Below are 17,226 nucleotides of genomic sequence, written 5' to 3'. Positions count from 1 at the left end.
TTCAGCTTGTAATTCCTCCTGGGACTCTTCTTAACACTCACATATCATGAGCATCACAGACATACTCTATGGAGACACATGGACTCCTTCCTACCCTGATGAAAGTACTCTAGTTTCTCATCTAGGTATCAGTGGGTGCCCCTCCTAGTCCTTGGACATGTCAGCCTCTCCCCTCATAAAGTTCAACAAAAAACTGCATATAAAGCACTGCCCTCTGCAATGATGTCAGATGTACAGGTGAGAAACAGGTGGGATTGGTAAAGGCTGAGGCTGGTACCTTCCCTGGGGTCCTAACTGCATACTAACACTGATAGCAGTGACCTTTGGCTGTTACAGCAGCCCTCATTGGTCATCAGGGAGGGTGGAAACTGAGACCCTTAAAGAGAAGGAAACTGAATCCGTTCCCCTAATGTCCCCTAAATACTAACATAACTAGTATTCCCCTAAACACTAACATAATTAGTATTTAGGTAATTTGAGACTTGAACTTGGCCTTGAAAGTCAGGCAGACCTCACTTCAGTCAGTCTCTACTACTTAGCTCTCCGAGGCTCACTTCCACCTTTTTAAAGGGGAGGTACTATCTTCTCTGATTGATGAGATATTAGAACAGCACGTGTCTGGCCCAGGCAGGGGTTCTCTGCCCCCTTTCCTCCCCAGATTTGTACTTGTTATGCCTAACAGAACATCATGTCATCCAGCCCCTCTGCCCACCCAACACATGTGCAGCCTTAGGACAACTGGACTTCACCACAGGGCTTCAAGTATCCCTAGGAAACATCCTGTAAAGGTACAATTGAGGGATAAAATGTATCTTGCCTCATTATTAAGATGTTTACCTCAGTAATCCTAGTACTTCCAACTATATTTCAAATTTTTGAGGTATGAACTTCTCTTAAATTGGCCACAGTTATTTTAGAAACTATCTATAGATGGTCTTAATTCTCCTAAGATGTGTGCAGTTCACTCCTCCACAAATACCTTCCTCCTCATTTATGTTCCTCCAAGTCATAACTGGAATCGAAGAATGGCCCTTGTTTTATCCTCAGAACAAAATATAAAATAAATTACATAACCTGGTTTACATCTTTAGAACAAGCAAAGAGCCTTCTTTCCCTTGAATGAACCAAGAAGATGTGACATCTTCTTGCCCCTCCCCACTATGTGCAGAGCATATTGATAGTTCAAAGTGAAATATGCTGTGGAATCAGTCTGTGATGTTAACCTCCCACATCCCTATTAAAGCCATGTTGGATCAATGGCACTACCACCAGCCCTACCCCAGGATGGGGCTCAGTTATGACCAGAATCTAGGTGGGGTTTCTGGACCATATAATCACTAGATGGCATGTCCTCCATCTGTCTGTTCCCCCTGTAATGACCCCACATCAAACTCCTGGCCCACTTTTGGATCAGTCATTGTGGTTTCCTCATAGATAATTGCAGGCTGGCTTCCTACCTTTGGCAGGGACTGCAGGAGGAATGTCAGTCTTTTCCTTCTGCCTCTTGCCCTTCTTGGGCTGCAATGGGGCCAAGCTGGTCACACTGGTGACAGTCTCCCCTGAGCTGTAGAAGAAAAGGGTCCTGGTAAAGCAAAGGCAAGTTTGTTCCAGGGAAAAGGAAAGGAAGCAAGAGTTTTGCTAATTTTTCCCTGTGTACCTTTTTAAGATAGGGTTACCTTATAGCTGAACTGGGATTGATTGCTCTTTGCTTATCTCCAGGGATGTCTGGAGGTCTGGTAGTGACCCTTGGCCAAGATAAGAACAATGAGATGAGCTAGTTAGTGATTTATAATGTGCTGTGTTCAATGTTCAAAAATCCTGGAGACACCCAGGGCTAGCCTGGGTTTATGGTTTTACACAAGGTTTTCATTGGTTATACAGCTTGGATCAGCTATATCACCATCACCAGTAAGGTATTAAGATTATCACTAGAAACTTCTGCTTGAAGCCTCTTCTAAAACCAAGATTCCTTTCACACATCTTGTGTTGGTTCACAGCTGAAAACAGAGCAACTCCTGTGCAAGTGAGACAGGACCTTGGAGAGTTGCCACTTGGAAGTCCTGGGGGTTCTCATGGTATTTCATACTTTCTTCTCCTGCGTAAACTTTACCTTCAGTTCAGGCTAAGTGAATGCAACCACAGGAGTGTTTTTCTCAATTGCTGACTATAGTGTCAGATCCTTTCTATGTGTTATCCATGATAGCACAAAGTGATGGGCTGATAAGCCTTATATTAGAGGTAAGAAAACCAAGACTTAAAGGTGATAAATGACTTTCTCTAAGTGACAATGTTAGTATGCAGCCTACGTGAAAGCCACAAACAGGCTGTCCTGATGTGAAACCTGTTCTTGATATCATGTATGGAGTGGAGTCCACATACTTCCCTGAACGGCTATTCGTTTTGTTTTTTTTAAAGCATCCTATTGGCTCCAGAAACCCAGAGGAAAGGCACTTTTAAAATCTCTTGTTTTTGGCACATTTCCCAGTTAGGGAGGTAGCTACCAAGAGAGACTCTCTTCCTACTACATAAAGAATCTCTAGAAATCCATAAGAATATGACTGCCTGCTTAGCAATCAAAGTGAAATGAAGGTGATAGACAGTTTTTACATCAGAGGAAAGGCTCTTACCTATGAAAACATGCTAAAACTTTTCATGAAAGGACTCCAAGTTAAAACATACGGTACTTCCTTTCTCCATCTAGCGATTATATGAAGAATATCAGAATAGCAGCCATCGAGTTTAAGGCAAAGGACTCTTTTAGCAAATGTGTGGGGAATCAGGAACTTAGAAGTATCGTCGGTATAAATATAAATGCTTCTTGAGGGAGAAAAATGTGGAAATCAGAATAACTTGGGCTATCAGAATTACAGAGGCTTATAATTTTTGACCTGGCAATTTCATTTCCAGCAATTTATTCTGTAGATAGTCTTGCACATGTCTGAAAATGTATGCATGAATCATTACAGTGCTGTTGGTAATAGCAATAGATTGGAAAAAACCCAGCTGTCTATAAGCAGGGGACTGATTAAGGAAATTATGATGAATCCACAAATCTACACATAGAATCTTCTGTAGCTGTAAAGAGGAATGAAGAATATATTTGTGTACTGATAAGAAAAGATACATTGTTAAGTGAAAAATCTAGGTGTTGGAAAATGTAAAATGTTATACTTTTTGAAAAAAAATAGAGAAAAACAAGAAAAAATATCTACTTAGTATTTCCATATACATGAGTAAAGAAACTCTGGAAGTATGCATAAGAATTTAAAATCAGTAGTTCCTTAGAATGGGGGTGTTTAGGAGCTAAACAGATAGGAAACTGGATAGGCAGGATAGTCACTGTATATATTTTAGATTATTTAGCTTTTTAATTTTAATTTTTAAACCAACTGATTGTATAATCTTTGAAAAACAGTAAGTTAAACACAAACAAATATCTAGATATATTTAATGAAAGAAAATATGCTATCCTAATGTGGTCCTAAAATTTCAAACATAAACAAAGACTGAATCACACACATTATGGGAAAAATTCCAAAAATACAGTTCACACTGAGCTTCCCCAAAGATGGCTTATTTTTACTGGTAGCAGAAATTCTAACTGGCCATGGCCTCAGAGTACATGATCAATTATGTAAATTCACAAGTGGCCAAAAAAATGTATGTTTACAAAGCTCTGATTGCTAAGAGAAAACAGGGGATCAGAAACTCTCAGAATTTCTTAAATATTGAAGCACATGTCAAGCTTCATGTTGTAGCTATTTAAACTCCTAAAATGTTTACTTTTTTCTTTCCACTTTAAGTTATACATTAATTCATGTTCATGTTTTAAAATGGTAATTACAGGCATGGAGACAAAAGAAAATAAGTCTATCATAACCAAAATACAACCTGCATAAATACATAACACAAACTTTCATTTCCAGTCTTTTTCCTCTTGTCGTGCTTTTTTAACAGGCTTCATTCTTTAGAGAAGATTTTGGTTCACAGCAAAATTGAGAGGAAGGTACAGAGATTTCCCATGTATACCACCCCTGCCACCTCCTGCAGATATATAACATCCCTATTACCAATATCCTTCACCAGAGTGGTACATTTGTTACAACTACTTTGACAGATCATTATCACCCAAAGTACATCATTTACCTTAGGGTTGATTCTTCGTGTTGTACATTCTATGAGTTTAGACAAATATAGTATAATGTGTCCACTATTGTAGTGTTATACAGAGTAGTTTCACTGCCACAAAAACCCTCTGTGCTCTACCTGTTTGTCCCTGCACCCCTCAGCTCCTGCCAACCACTCATCTATTTACTCTCTCCAAAGTTTTGCCTTTTCCAGAATGTCATATGTTTGTAATCATACAGATTACAGCCTTTACAGATTGGCTTCTCTCACTTAGTAACATGGATTTAAATTTCCTCCATGTCTTTTCATGGCTTGTTAGCCCACTTATTTTTAGTGCTGAAAAATATTCTATTATCTGGATACAACAGGGTTCATTTGTCCATTCACCACTGAAGGACATCTTGTGTGCTTCCAAGTTCTGTCAATTAAGAACAGAACTGCCGTAAACATCCATATTTAGGTTTGTGGGCAGACAGAAGTTTTCAACTCTTCCTTTGTTTTTATACATTATTTTATTCTAATGTATTTCAATTTCACACCCTTCTTTTTATTTAACATACATCTCTCTTACTGTTACATCCTCATACTATTCTAGTGAGAAGATACGCCACAGTTTACTTAGCCATTCCCTGACTTCTAAACATCTAATTTGTTTCCCAGTTTGACATAGAAATAATAACTCTATAAATGTATTTATACATAACTTCCATTCAAGACTCTTGTTTTTAGGTTGGATTCTTGAAGCTGGACTTACCAGTTCACAGACCATTTTCAACTCTAATTAATGGCTGTTGTCAAAATGCTTTGTGGCAAGTTGGTACTACTTTACAGCCACTTTGTCAACAGATGAAGTTTTCATCCTATTTTTGTTGTTGTTGTTTTCATCCTCTTTAAAACCAGGTTTATCAGTTTAACAAATTACTCACTTAATGAAGAAAAATGTGATTCCCCTTTTCCTTGAATTTCTCTGATTATTAATAAGGATGAGTATTCACTGGTTTGTCTATTGTGTGTCCTCGTTTGTGAATGATGTATGGACATCTTCTGCACTTATTTATTAGGATCTTGAGGTTTTTCTTACCAGTTTGCATGCACCGTTCAATCAGTCTGACATATTTATTTTAGACATTTCCTCCAATTCTCTTCAAATTTTGTCTTTTTGTTAAACACATAATGATTTTTCTTGTTTGCCAAAATCATTCGATATTTTCTTTTTGTCTATCATCTCTGAGTTGGATCTTCCTCCCCAGCTGCACCTCACATCCTGCAGAATATATAACAGTTGCCCTTACTCTTCTCTTTTCTTGGCTATAATTCCTTAGCTCTTTAATAAAAAGGAAAACTGTGGGACATCACTGCTGTGAACTTAAGCTGTCATGCCCAGGCCTTAGTAAACTGGAAAAGATCTGCTTTGTCATCACCATTTCTTTTCCAAACTACATGCACAAAACTAAATATAGTTCTAATTCATGTTTCAACAACTAGTTACCACAATGACATGCAGTAGACATTATTTCCCTCAGAATCTGATGTCTCTCATTGAGCGACATTGAGCCAGCAAGGCTGGTAAAAATTTCTGACTAAGAAAGCCCACTTTATGATTCACTTACAAGAAAGTTATTCTATATCTTGGTTGGAACAGGATGGTATTTTGTCTCTGACACAAGGGAGTGAGTCTTATTGGGGCCAGTCAAACCAAAGGAGATAGGAAACAAAAGGAGATAGGAAACAGGCCAGGAGTTGTGACTGAATTAGAGAGAAGGGAAGTGCTATTTGTGGGGAACAAAACTGTCTTTCTGGCTCCAACAAGCATGGGGCAGGAGGCACATGCGTGGGGCATGTATGATGTTCCAGCCTGGCTGTTTATTACAGAAGCCTTTGTCCCATACAGCCTGGGTACATCTGCTTCATGGCACATGGTGGCCAGATGTAGTGAATAGGCACTGGACCAGTGGCAGAGAAATGACACTGGGCAAGTCACTCACTTCCCTGAGCCTCATCTCACAACCTGTAAAAAGGAGAGACATAACCTTGCTATCTATCTCACAGGATTTTTATGAGGGTTGGATGAAATAGTATAGCCTTAATTAGATGGGGCATGAAATGGCTAAGTAGCACTGACCCCAAAATTCATCATATGGGTACAGTGTGAGCAGGGTAATTCATGGTGCTACCCTGGGAGAACAATGTTGCTACCCAGGTATCTCATGGTGGAATGTCTTGGTCCTGAGGGGAAGGCTGCAAGTTTCAACTTAAATCTTGATCAGAAAGTCTTTCTGCTCAAGATAGTACAGAATGCCCTCCCACTGGCATAGATACACCAGTATGAGAACCAGTGCAGGACAGAGCAGGCAGGGAAGAAGGAGGGAGAGGATGTACCCTGAGCGATGAATGGCTTCCCTGGGCCACCAAGTAAGGAGGCACCCTTGGTCTCACCACGTGCTGACCAAATTGTGAGCAACCACATTCTGCAGAAGCTGAAGTTGATAAAACCTGTTTGTCTCTGTCCAATGCAAGGCACTGTGTAGTCTCTGACACAGATGTGAGAACTAAGACTTAGAGGTCTGGGCAGGAGATATGGGATCTGATGTAGGTCAGCCTGCCTCCTTGACCCGGAAGCAAGGACTCTGGGCCCCAATCAGACAACAGAGAACAAGAAAACTAGTACAGGAGGAATGGAAATCAAGTCAGATCCACAATGTCTGCTCCATGCTTAAATCAGCTCCCTAAAGAAAAGGTACTGGAAGGCAATACCAGCACCCCACTGAATTTTAAGTTTGTAGTAAATTCAGAGTGGGGAGCTCCCAGGCCCACTACAGCTTCTCTAACCCTTCCCCTGGTGGGAGGAGAAGAAACCAACTTAAGTGCTGGGTCTTGGGGGCAGGAGCTATGGCTGGGGCTCAAGACCAAGGACCAGTCTGGCCCAAGAGAGAGCAGAGGTGGAGGGGAGCATGTTCCTGTTGTTGGAAATTCTGGAATAAGTGATGCCAGCTGGCAAAATGGAGGTGAACAAGGGTGGGCCAGCCTTGTGGAAATCTGCCTCTACTTTTGAGCTTAGTGTTGGGGAGTAGAAAAAAATAAATAAGAAAGCACAAATGGGCTGATCCTACCAAAGAACATGTGATAACTACAACTCACAGCCCAGCCACACCTCGCTCTCATAACTAAAAGTGAGATTACCCTCCCACTGCCCTGAATCTCCAGGGCTCCTCACTCCCATGAACCAAATTCCTCCAGCCCCCAGCCTTTTATTTGCTATGCTTCTTTTCCCTATCTCTGCATCTGCCCTCCCCAGTCCTCTTTGACTAGAACACGCTTACTCATCCTTCATGACTTGGCCCACATTCACCTCCTGTAAGCCTGTCCTACCACCTATAGATGTCTGAGATGAGGTTAGGAATACCTACTCTGGGTGCCCATGACAGCTCTGTGGGCATCCCAAGGGTAGTGCCACAATTTTGCCTCTTTGGGTCTCCTATTTGATGCAGACTTCAAAGGCATGGACTTTGTGTTATTTCATCCTTGCTTTAAGGGCCTTATAAGCTGTCCTACTTAGTAGACTCACTCATAAGTACTGACTGAATAATAATAGAACCATTTGTATAGATCTCACCATTTACCAGAGACTGACTCATTTAATCCTTCTAACAATGCTCTGCACTAGGGCTATCATTATCCCCACTTTACCAGAGAAATTGAAAAACTACTCAAAGGCATACAGTGACTGAGCCTGGATTTGAACTCAGGCAGCCTGGCCCCAGAGCTTTGAACCATCATAGCAGATACCTTTCACAGAAGGAATAAGTGTTTGTAACACTAATATTATTCACTACTATACAAATAAAGCCAATAGTTACATATCTAAGTTCAGAGCACATATCTTTAGATTCTTTTTAAAATCATAAGTCTGTCTTCACTCTAATACCCTGCACAAGTCAGTACTAATTAAATCTCATACTTTGATTATTGGTGTATGTTTAAAAATCTTTGATGGTTCTGAAAAGACTGCAAAACACTTTAGTTTAAACTAAGCTCATAAACCAGAGTAAAACTGTGCCTATAATTTATCCAACATATAAATAGTCTCTGTCCTTGTTTATCCTTGAGAAAATGTATGCACCAGAAAAAATGAAGAAAGCTTGGATAATTTCAGTTGTAGCTGCTATTGGCACAGGTAATATAATGTCTAGTTTAATTTCTCCCATTTGCAAATACTTTGTTATCTCAAACCCATAAGGAGAGGTCCAGTAAAAGGTCAGGAAATGCACTAGCTGGGAATTGCCTTTCCTGTACCCTTGCCCATTCTCTTGACAGTTTTCTTGTACATGACCTACAGGAAGGAAGGCATCTGAATCCACTAAAGAGATGTGTCATGGTGTGGGAGCCCATCATACCGACATGCAACTGGTGGCATTTTGTTTGGAGAAATGCCATGCAGTTGAGCTGATCTGAAAGCTGCTTTCTCTCAGGAGGGCCTGTCTCAAAGCTCTCAGGACCCTGAGAGGCCTGCTTGAGTCTGGCTTTCTGCTCCACTATAGCACTTTGCCATGGGAGATAAACGGTATACCATCCCTGAAGGTCAGGGCAATTTCCCACTTCATGGATGACACAAATTCAAGATGAGACTTATTCTCTTCTGTTTGAAGTTATTTCAAGAAACCATAGGATTCTCCAGAGCCGCTAGGTTCTGCTCAGTTGCATGACAAGATCCCCATTCAGTGAATGAAGGCTCAGTGTCAGTATGTGACCTCCCCATGAGGGTCCCTCCCCTGCTGAGTGTTCCCATTCCTGGCACCTTGCCCTGGTCCTGTGCTCTCTGCCCATTCTTCCTTAGGAGGAAGTGGTCTGAGGACAGAGAAGGACATCCATCTTGAGACTCCAGGGGCCCAGTTTCCCACTGACAAAGCACAGATTAATGAGCCAGGATCTGGGAGCCCCCTGGCAGGACAGGGACAGAAGCATCTGCTTGGGCTACAGAGACAGAGCACACAAGCCAAAGATAGTTCAAAGGCAAAGGATGGCCTGATCACTAGTGAGGTACAATGACAAGGAATCTGGGCTGTATCTAGTGATTTGGCATAAGATTCTAATCAGAAAGATAAATGGAAGTCAGTAAGTTGCCCATTTCCATGTATGTGGGAGCAGACCTGGCCCCCTCAGGATGTTGGGTGCAGTGGAGTAAAGGCAGGCTTTCCAGAGGCAGATATGCAGGCTGGCCCGACAGAACACATACCCACAGGGAAAGCTCAACTCAGAGATCCAACCAGTCTTGTTGACTGCACCAGCTCATAGGGGAAGCAGCATTTTAGCAGTACTGCGATCATATCTGACCTCTGCTAGGCATCCCAGGGCTGAAGAGAACCAACTCTAGTGCCTGCCAGGCGTGGATGATGCCTTGACCTGTACTTCTAGCTTTGGTCAGCACGAGCTCAGAGTAGAGCAAGTGAAGGGAAGGCCTGGGATGGGAGGGAAGCAGGCCCAAACGCCTTGTACCATATGCCAGTATAGAAAGGCCAGACCCTAGATTGCAACAAACAAATACTAAGAAACAGTGCAGGCTGGGTCTCCACAGCCTCTGACCCCCAGCTATCACCAATATGTAATGCCTTATGGGGGCATATGCTCTAAAAAAGAAGCAAGTAGCTTTATTGGGGCATGACTTATTCACTATAAAGTTGACTGACCATAAGTGTACAATTCAATAATTTTTAGTGTATTTATAAAACTGTGCAATCATTACTACAACAGTTTTAGAACATTTCTGTTATCCCCAAAAAGTTCCCTCTAGCCTGTTTATAATTAATTCCTATTTCCACCTTCAGCTCTAACCAAATACTAATCTACTTTCTGTCTCTACAGATGTACCTTTTCTGGACATTTCAAACAAACAGAATCATCCAATATGTAATTTTTTACATCTGAATCTTTCACTTAGCTAAATGTTTTTGAGGTTAATCCATGGTGTAGTATATCAGCAGTTTGTTACTTTTTATTATCAAATAGTATTTCATTGAATGAATGTACTAAATTTCATTTATCTATACACCAATTGATGAATATATTTAGGATTTTTCCAGCTTCTGGTTATTATGAATAAGGCAGCTATAAGCAATTGCATATATGTCTTTATGACAACATATACTCTCATTTCCTTGGGTAGATTCCTATGAGTGGAATTGCTGGGTCATATGATAAGTTTCTGTTTAATGTTTAAGAAACTAACAAACTGTTTTCCAATGTGGCTATACTATTTAACAGTCCCACCAGCAATCATGTATTTGAGGCTCTGTTGTTAGTTCCATATAGATTTATAATTGTTATATTTCCCTGATATTTAGACCATTTATAATTATGAAACTTCTTTCTTTGTCTCTTACAATACTTTTGTCTTAAATTATATAATTTAGTTATAACCTCTCATATTATTACTGTTTTCACAGTATATCTTTTCTTATCCGTTGGATGCTCTCTATTTACTGGATATGCATGTTGCTCCAAGGAAAATTATGCTTTCCCCAACCATAACCAAGCAACACATGGGTGCCATTAACTCCAGCTAAATGGAAAAATGTCCCAGGAAAAGAAGGCAATGAAAGGCCAGGGGTGGGAACAGAGTAGCAGAAAGGCTGAGAGAGGAGGGGGCTCACCCTCTGGTGTCTGGCTTCTAGGATGGGCTTTCTTTTTCAGGGTTCAGTGGAGGATTGCAGCAGCAGAGGTGACAACTACTTTGATGTTCTCTCTCAGACATATCTTGTTGAAGAACTGGGATACTGAAGTCACCTTATATATATATGTGACTTACACAGTCCACTGGTACCAACATTTTATCACTTTGAGTGATGTATGTAAACCACACTCCTATTTAGGTCATTTTATTTTCAAATAACAATGTTCTTGAGTATCAGATGATTTTATAATTTTTGTTTTAATCATCAAATATTATTTTTAAAACTCACGAGGAAAAAAAGTCTACTTAGGTACCCATATTTATGTTCTATTATTCCTTTTTCCTTACTAACACTACGATTTTCTCTGCTATTTCAAGAATTTCTTTTAAAGTAGGTCTGATACTGACAAATTCTTTTAGTTTTCCCTTCATCTGAGAATGTCTTTATTTCCCCTTTTTCTTAAAGGATAATTTTGCTGGATACAGAATTTGTGGTTGACAGGGTTTTTCTTTTTTCTATTTTAAAAAAGTGATTCAATTTCTTTCTGCCCTCCATAAATTCAGATAAAAAATGCACTGCCATTCAAATTTGTGTTACCCTGTAGGCAATACATTGCTTCTCCCTGGTTGCTTTTAAGATTCTTTTCTTTGTCTTTGGCTTTCATAATTTTCTTTTAACCAACTTTCAGAGTCCTCCTTTGGTTGTCTCATGTTATTCCCAAGGTTTAGAGCTGTGTTTAGCAGAGAAGAGCAGGGACAAACTGACCTATGCTGTCTTGTCTGGATCAAAATCTCACATTTTTAAACACTAAAAGGTTGCAATATTTACCATAACTCTATGTTACCTGTGAGGTGTGTTCCACCAGCTAAAAGGCTAGCATCTTAACACATATATTACTAATGGCTGCATTTTGCAGAGGGCCATAGGATTAGTAAGCATTGTTGGAAAAAGATTAGGAGTGATTGTGGTCACTAGACATCAAAGTGGTTCAATCTGATTGTCAGCCTCTTTCTAAAAGGGAGAACCATCCTTCAGGAGCAGGTGCCAAGCCTCCTCCAGCATGCATGTTGGGCCATCAGGAACCACCTGTTTTCTGGATCCTCTGGGAGTGATAGCCAGAGCATGGAGTCTAGAAATATGCAAACATATGCAGGGGTATCACACATTTTTAGGCCAATTTGTGAACTAATGTGTAGGCCTTTAAGTCAAGATACAAATTTAAACAATTTTTTGGTAATATCAAAAGAACGTAAAATAGCAATAGTTTTTTTGAAAAAAGGAAAAATATTCCTACCTGTTCTGAGGGCATTTCACCAAATAATGTCTCGCTGTTAAAAGAAAAATAGAAGACAGTAAATAGATGCTACTTTAGACATATATGCTCCAGGAATTAACAGAAGACATAGGTGCCCAAGTGTTGACCAGGTGTTTGTTCAAGCCACTTCTCAAGACTTTCATACTTCTCTTTGGACAAGAACAGCAGAGTCAGAGCATGGATACCTCAGGGATTTGCTGTTGTTCCACACTGCATCAAGCCAGGCATGAAGCCAGACACCCAGACTTCCTGGTTACCTTACCCAAAACATTGTTGGGTTTTCTTGTGGGTTTTTTTTGTTTGTTTTGTTTTGTTTGTTTGTTTGTTTTGCTAGGTAGAGTTGTCTTCTAGCTTGAAGAGTCCAGGAGTAACAGTCACCCAACTTATGAGCTTAGCCTTAATGATGAAAAAACCTTCTTGGGGTCACCTGTTTCCACTTAAGACATTCTTCTCTATAAAATGGGTTTCCATTCTCCAATCAATGCTCTTCCAGGTCTGACAGATATCCCTGGAAAAACAGTCTTAGGGCAAGATATCTACCACAGTAGCTCTCCTTGAGAAAAACAAGATTCTACTTGTAGAGGAAACATAAGAATGCCTACGCAGTTATCCTAACAAGTGCCCTATCTAACCTCACAGTTGAGCTCACCTCAAATAGAAGTAGAACTGAAGCAGCCACAGGGCCTTGGGGTTGTGTGATAGATTGTGTAATCACACCTCCCTGTACCTTTCCACACCTATGTGTAACACCCTCCCACACTGACTCTGGGCTTGGCCACATGGCATGCTGGGATCAATGAAAGATTAGCCAAGCAGAGACATAAAAGGCCCCTGTGGCCTGAGGTTTGAGCACACATGCGTTCACTCGCTCTCTCTCTCTCTCTCTCTCTCTCTCTCCCTCTCCCCTTCTCCTCTCAAACCCTGCCCTGCACTGCCCTCTTCTACCTTCCCCGCACCCCCTCCCTCCTCCTCCTCTTCTTCTTCCCTCCCTCCCTTCTTGCAGGGAATTCTTCTGCTACCACAAGCCTGGTTAGCCAACTGGACAATGAGACCACATAGAACAGTGGCAAGTCATCTCAGTTGAGGCCCTAAAACGGGCCCCAGCTGATCGACCATTGGATTGAAGCTACATGAGTGAGTGTCTCCAGTTGAGCCCAGAACAGCTCAGCTGAGCCCAGCCCAAACAGCTGATCTGCAAAATTATGAGAAAATAAAATGTCGTTTTAAATTACACATTTGGAGTGATCTGTCAAGAAGGTGACCAATTCAGGTTCCAGACCAGGATGAGAGTACCTCAGCTTTAAAGGGGGCTTTTTCAGGTTTATCTGGACCAAATGCCTCTAAGTGCCTAAACTCTCTCTGTATTTCATTTACCATATTCCAGTTCAGTACTACGTATCACACAGTTTATAGATACAACAATAATAAGGTCATAGTTAATAGAATTAAGAGGTCAGGCTCTATTTCTTTCCTCCCTCCCCTGCCACATCACCCTTTTTACTTCAATTCAGGCATAGCCCTCACCTACCCTGACTTATATTGATACTATAGAGACCTGTTCTGGGGAAAAAAACTAGTGGGCATCAAACGTGAGATGATTTGAAATATTGGTGCCAGTGTTGAGGAGATGAATGCCATGATTGGGCCACTAAACCTTTCACTAGGAGGAGGTTTCCAATATTTTGCTTTCAACAGGGACTGAATAATGACCTGGTCCAGTTGTCAGCTGGTAGAGTATTAAAAATCATTTTCCATGATAAATCACTATGACTTTTGACTTGTAACTAGAGACAGTTTAAAGTACTGAGTGGCGTAAGAATACTTCATCCAGAACTTTGGGCCATATTGAAGGCATAGATAGATAGATACACTTTGCCTCTTCCCACAACAACAACAACAAAAAAAGGACAACAACAAATTTAAAAACAAAAAAACAAGCAGAACTGTCAGAAAATCAAGTTATATGGAAGTCTCACAACCAAGGAGTTAAAGAAAAACATTCATTCAGACCGGTAGGAGTAGCAGAGAAGACACACAGCAAGGCAGCAACTGGTGGTCCCTCATTTGCATGTAGATAAACCAGGAGGAACAACTGGGCAGTGGAACAGACCAAGCAACCCAGAGTTCCAGTGAGGGAAAAGAAGCCTCAACACCTCTGACTGAAAAAAACCTGTGGGGGTTTTTCAGGAGAAACTCCCAGCCTCACAAGAGAGTTCACTGGAGAGACCCACAGGGTCCTAGAATGTATACAAACCTACCAACCTAGGAATCAGCACCAGAAGGGCCCAATTTGATTGTGGGTAGCAAGAGAAGTGACTGAAAGTGGCCTGAGAGCTAAGCAAGTGACATTGTTCCCTACCAGACCCTTCCCCCACAGACAGCACCAAAACACAGCAACATAGGTTGCCCTGCCCTGGTGAATACCTAAGGCTCCAACCCTTACAATGTTACAGGTGTGCCAAGACAAAGAAATAAGGCCCAAATGAAGCAACAGATCAAAATTTCAAAATACAACTAAGTGACGAACAGATAGCCAACCCATTAGATGCAGAGTTCAAAACACTGGTAGTAAGGATGCTCACAGAAATGGTTGAGTATGGTCACAAAATGGAGGAAGAAGTGAAGGCTATGCAAAGTGAAATAAAGGAAAATGTACAGGGAAGCAACAGTGACAGGAAGGAAACCAGGACTCAAATCAATGATTTGGAGCAGAAGATAAACACATGAGAAAAAGATTGGGACAATTATAATAGCATAATCAAAAAAATGTACTTTAAAAAAAATTTCATCTATCCCTTCCTCTTTTTATATTGAATGAGGTATTTCAAAGCTAATATCCATTAGAAAAATAGGAAATAAAAGTGAGGCTGAAGTCTATCACTAACAAAATTTGTATAAAATTTATACAGTATATATGAAGTAAAATAAAAATCCATTTTAATAAAATACATTTCTAATAACATTTTACTTCTTATGGTTATTAATTATTTATCTAAATTTTGTATGTATGTGGTTTTGATTAATTTTATACTCATTTTCCAAATATTACTCATTGTTCAATATTAATACTTAATCCAGAAAAAATTTAAAACCAAGAGACTTATGAAATAAGAAAATAAAAATTGAATTTAAATTTTGTACATATTATTTCACAGAGAATTATAGGACTTTCTTTTTTTTTGTTTTTTTGTTTTTTTGTTTTTTTAAATATTTTATTTATTTATTTTTAGAGAGGGAAGGGAGGGAGATAGAGAGAGAGAAACATGAATGTGTGGTTGCTGGGGGTCATGGCCTGCAACCCAGGCATGTACCCTGATTGGGAATTGAACCTGCGACACTTTGGTTCGCAGCCTGCGCTCAATCCACTGAGCTATGCCAGCCAGGGCCAGGACTTTCAAAACAAAAAAAAATGTACTAAAGTAATAAAATTCTGTTGGGTGAGTGCATTGAATATAAAAGCTCAAGACTTCCAGCCAAGATGGAGGTGTAGGTAGATACACTGTGCCTCCTCATACAACCAAAGAAGGACAACAAGTTTAAAAACAAAAAACAACAAGAACTGCCAGAAATTGAATTTTATGGAAGTCTGACAAACAAGGAGTTAAAGAAGGAACAGTCATCCGACCAGTAGGAGGGGTGGAGATGGGCAGCTGGGGTGGAAAGGACTCAGGCTAGGTGGTGGCTGGCAAACCTGGTGAGGCAGCAGCTGGCAGAGTGGGTAGTTCCACATCTGCATGCAGATAAACCAGGAGGAACTGAGGAGCGAGATAGATCGTACAACCCAGGATACTAGCATGGGGAAATAAAGCCTCAAAACATCTGATTGAAAAAATCTCTGGGGGGTGCAGCAGCAGGAAAAACTCTCAGACTCACAGAAGAGTTCGTTGGAGAGACCCACAGGGTCCTAGAACATACACAAACCCACCCACCTGGGAATTAGCACCAGAAGAGCCCAATTTGCTTGTGAGTACAGGAGGAAGTGACTGAAAGCCAGCCAAGAGCTAAGCAAGTGGCACTGTTCCTTTTCTGACCTCTCCCCCAGGCACAGCACCACAATTCAGTGAGGTGCTGATGATGAATGCCTAAGGCTCCACCCCTTACTACATAACAGGCAAGCTGAACCAAAAAAAAAACATGGTTCAAATGAAAGAACAGATCAAAGCTCCAGTAAAAAATACAACTAAGCACCAAAGACATAGCTAACCTATGAGATGCACAGTTCAAAACACTGATAATCAGGATCCTCACAGAACTGATTGAGTTTGGTCACAAAACGAGGAAAAAGTGAAAGGCTATAAAAAGTGAAATAAAGGAAAATGTACAGGGAGCCAACAATGAAGGGAAGGAAACCAAGACTCAAATCAATGGTTTGGACCAGAAGGAAGAAAGAAACATTCAATCAGAAGAAAATCAAAAAAACAGGAATTCAAAGAAATGAGACGAGACTTAGGAACCTCCAGGACAACTTTTAATGTTCCAACATCTGAGTCATAGGGATGCCAGAAGGAGAAGAGGAAGACCAACAAATTGAAAACTTATTTAAAAACATAATGAAGGAAAACTGGCCTACCTGTGGAGGAACAGAGCAAGGGGCCAGCAATATCTCAACATTTATGAAAACAGGACATCAAAAATTATAGCAGACGTTGAAAAACCAGACAGTAAGGAGACTGCTTCAGGGCAATAAGGGCCCAGGGATCAGCGCGGGGACCAGGGAGGTTGCAGCTCCCAGGGCCAGTGCTCCTGGGTCTGCCTCAGGGTACCTGGGAGAGCAGAGTTCTGCTCCCTCCCTGGACAACAAGGATTGAGCAGCACCAGGGGAGGCCTTGTTGCTTGAAGGCACAGTGAGGGGAGACTGAGAGACAATCACATAGGGGCTGCGAGCACCCATGCATAGCGCTGGGAAAAGTGAGTGCCCCAGCCTGCACAACCAAGGGTGGCCTGGCCATGAGCCTGTGCCCCCAACCCGGTGAGAGTGTGGCTGTGTGGAAGACCCAGATCCCACAGCCCTGAACAAGGAAAGGGCATGGGCATTCTCAGGTTTCTGGAGCCTGTGGTGGTGAACTCGGGGAAGCACGCGCCCCTTTGGGATTCCCGACTCTCACATTGTGAACC

At 41.0% G+C, this 17,226-nt stretch overlaps 1 protein-coding gene across 1 annotated transcript in view; it reads right to left on the bottom strand.

Annotated features, from left to right (window-relative positions):
• The window catches only part of VSTM4 (V-set and transmembrane domain containing 4), a 108,567-nt gene that overhangs the window by 26,240 nt on the left and 65,101 nt on the right, over window positions 1-17,226 (bottom strand). Inside the window, exons 5-6 of the mRNA XM_028512271.2 lie at window positions 12,091-12,124; window positions 1,458-1,564 (exon numbers count right to left, since the gene is read on the bottom strand). Coding sequence (XP_028368072.1) covers window positions 1,458-1,564; window positions 12,091-12,124 — 141 coding nt within the window. The remainder of the gene's footprint in view (window positions 1-1,457; window positions 1,565-12,090; window positions 12,125-17,226) is intronic.

This window comes from Phyllostomus discolor, chromosome 5 (assembly GCF_004126475.2).
Source record: "Phyllostomus discolor isolate MPI-MPIP mPhyDis1 chromosome 5, mPhyDis1.pri.v3, whole genome shotgun sequence".
NCBI lineage: Eukaryota > Metazoa > Chordata > Mammalia > Chiroptera > Phyllostomidae > Phyllostomus > Phyllostomus discolor.
Note: the sequence above shows the minus strand (reverse complement) of the source record. Positions and strands in the feature narration are given on the sequence as shown.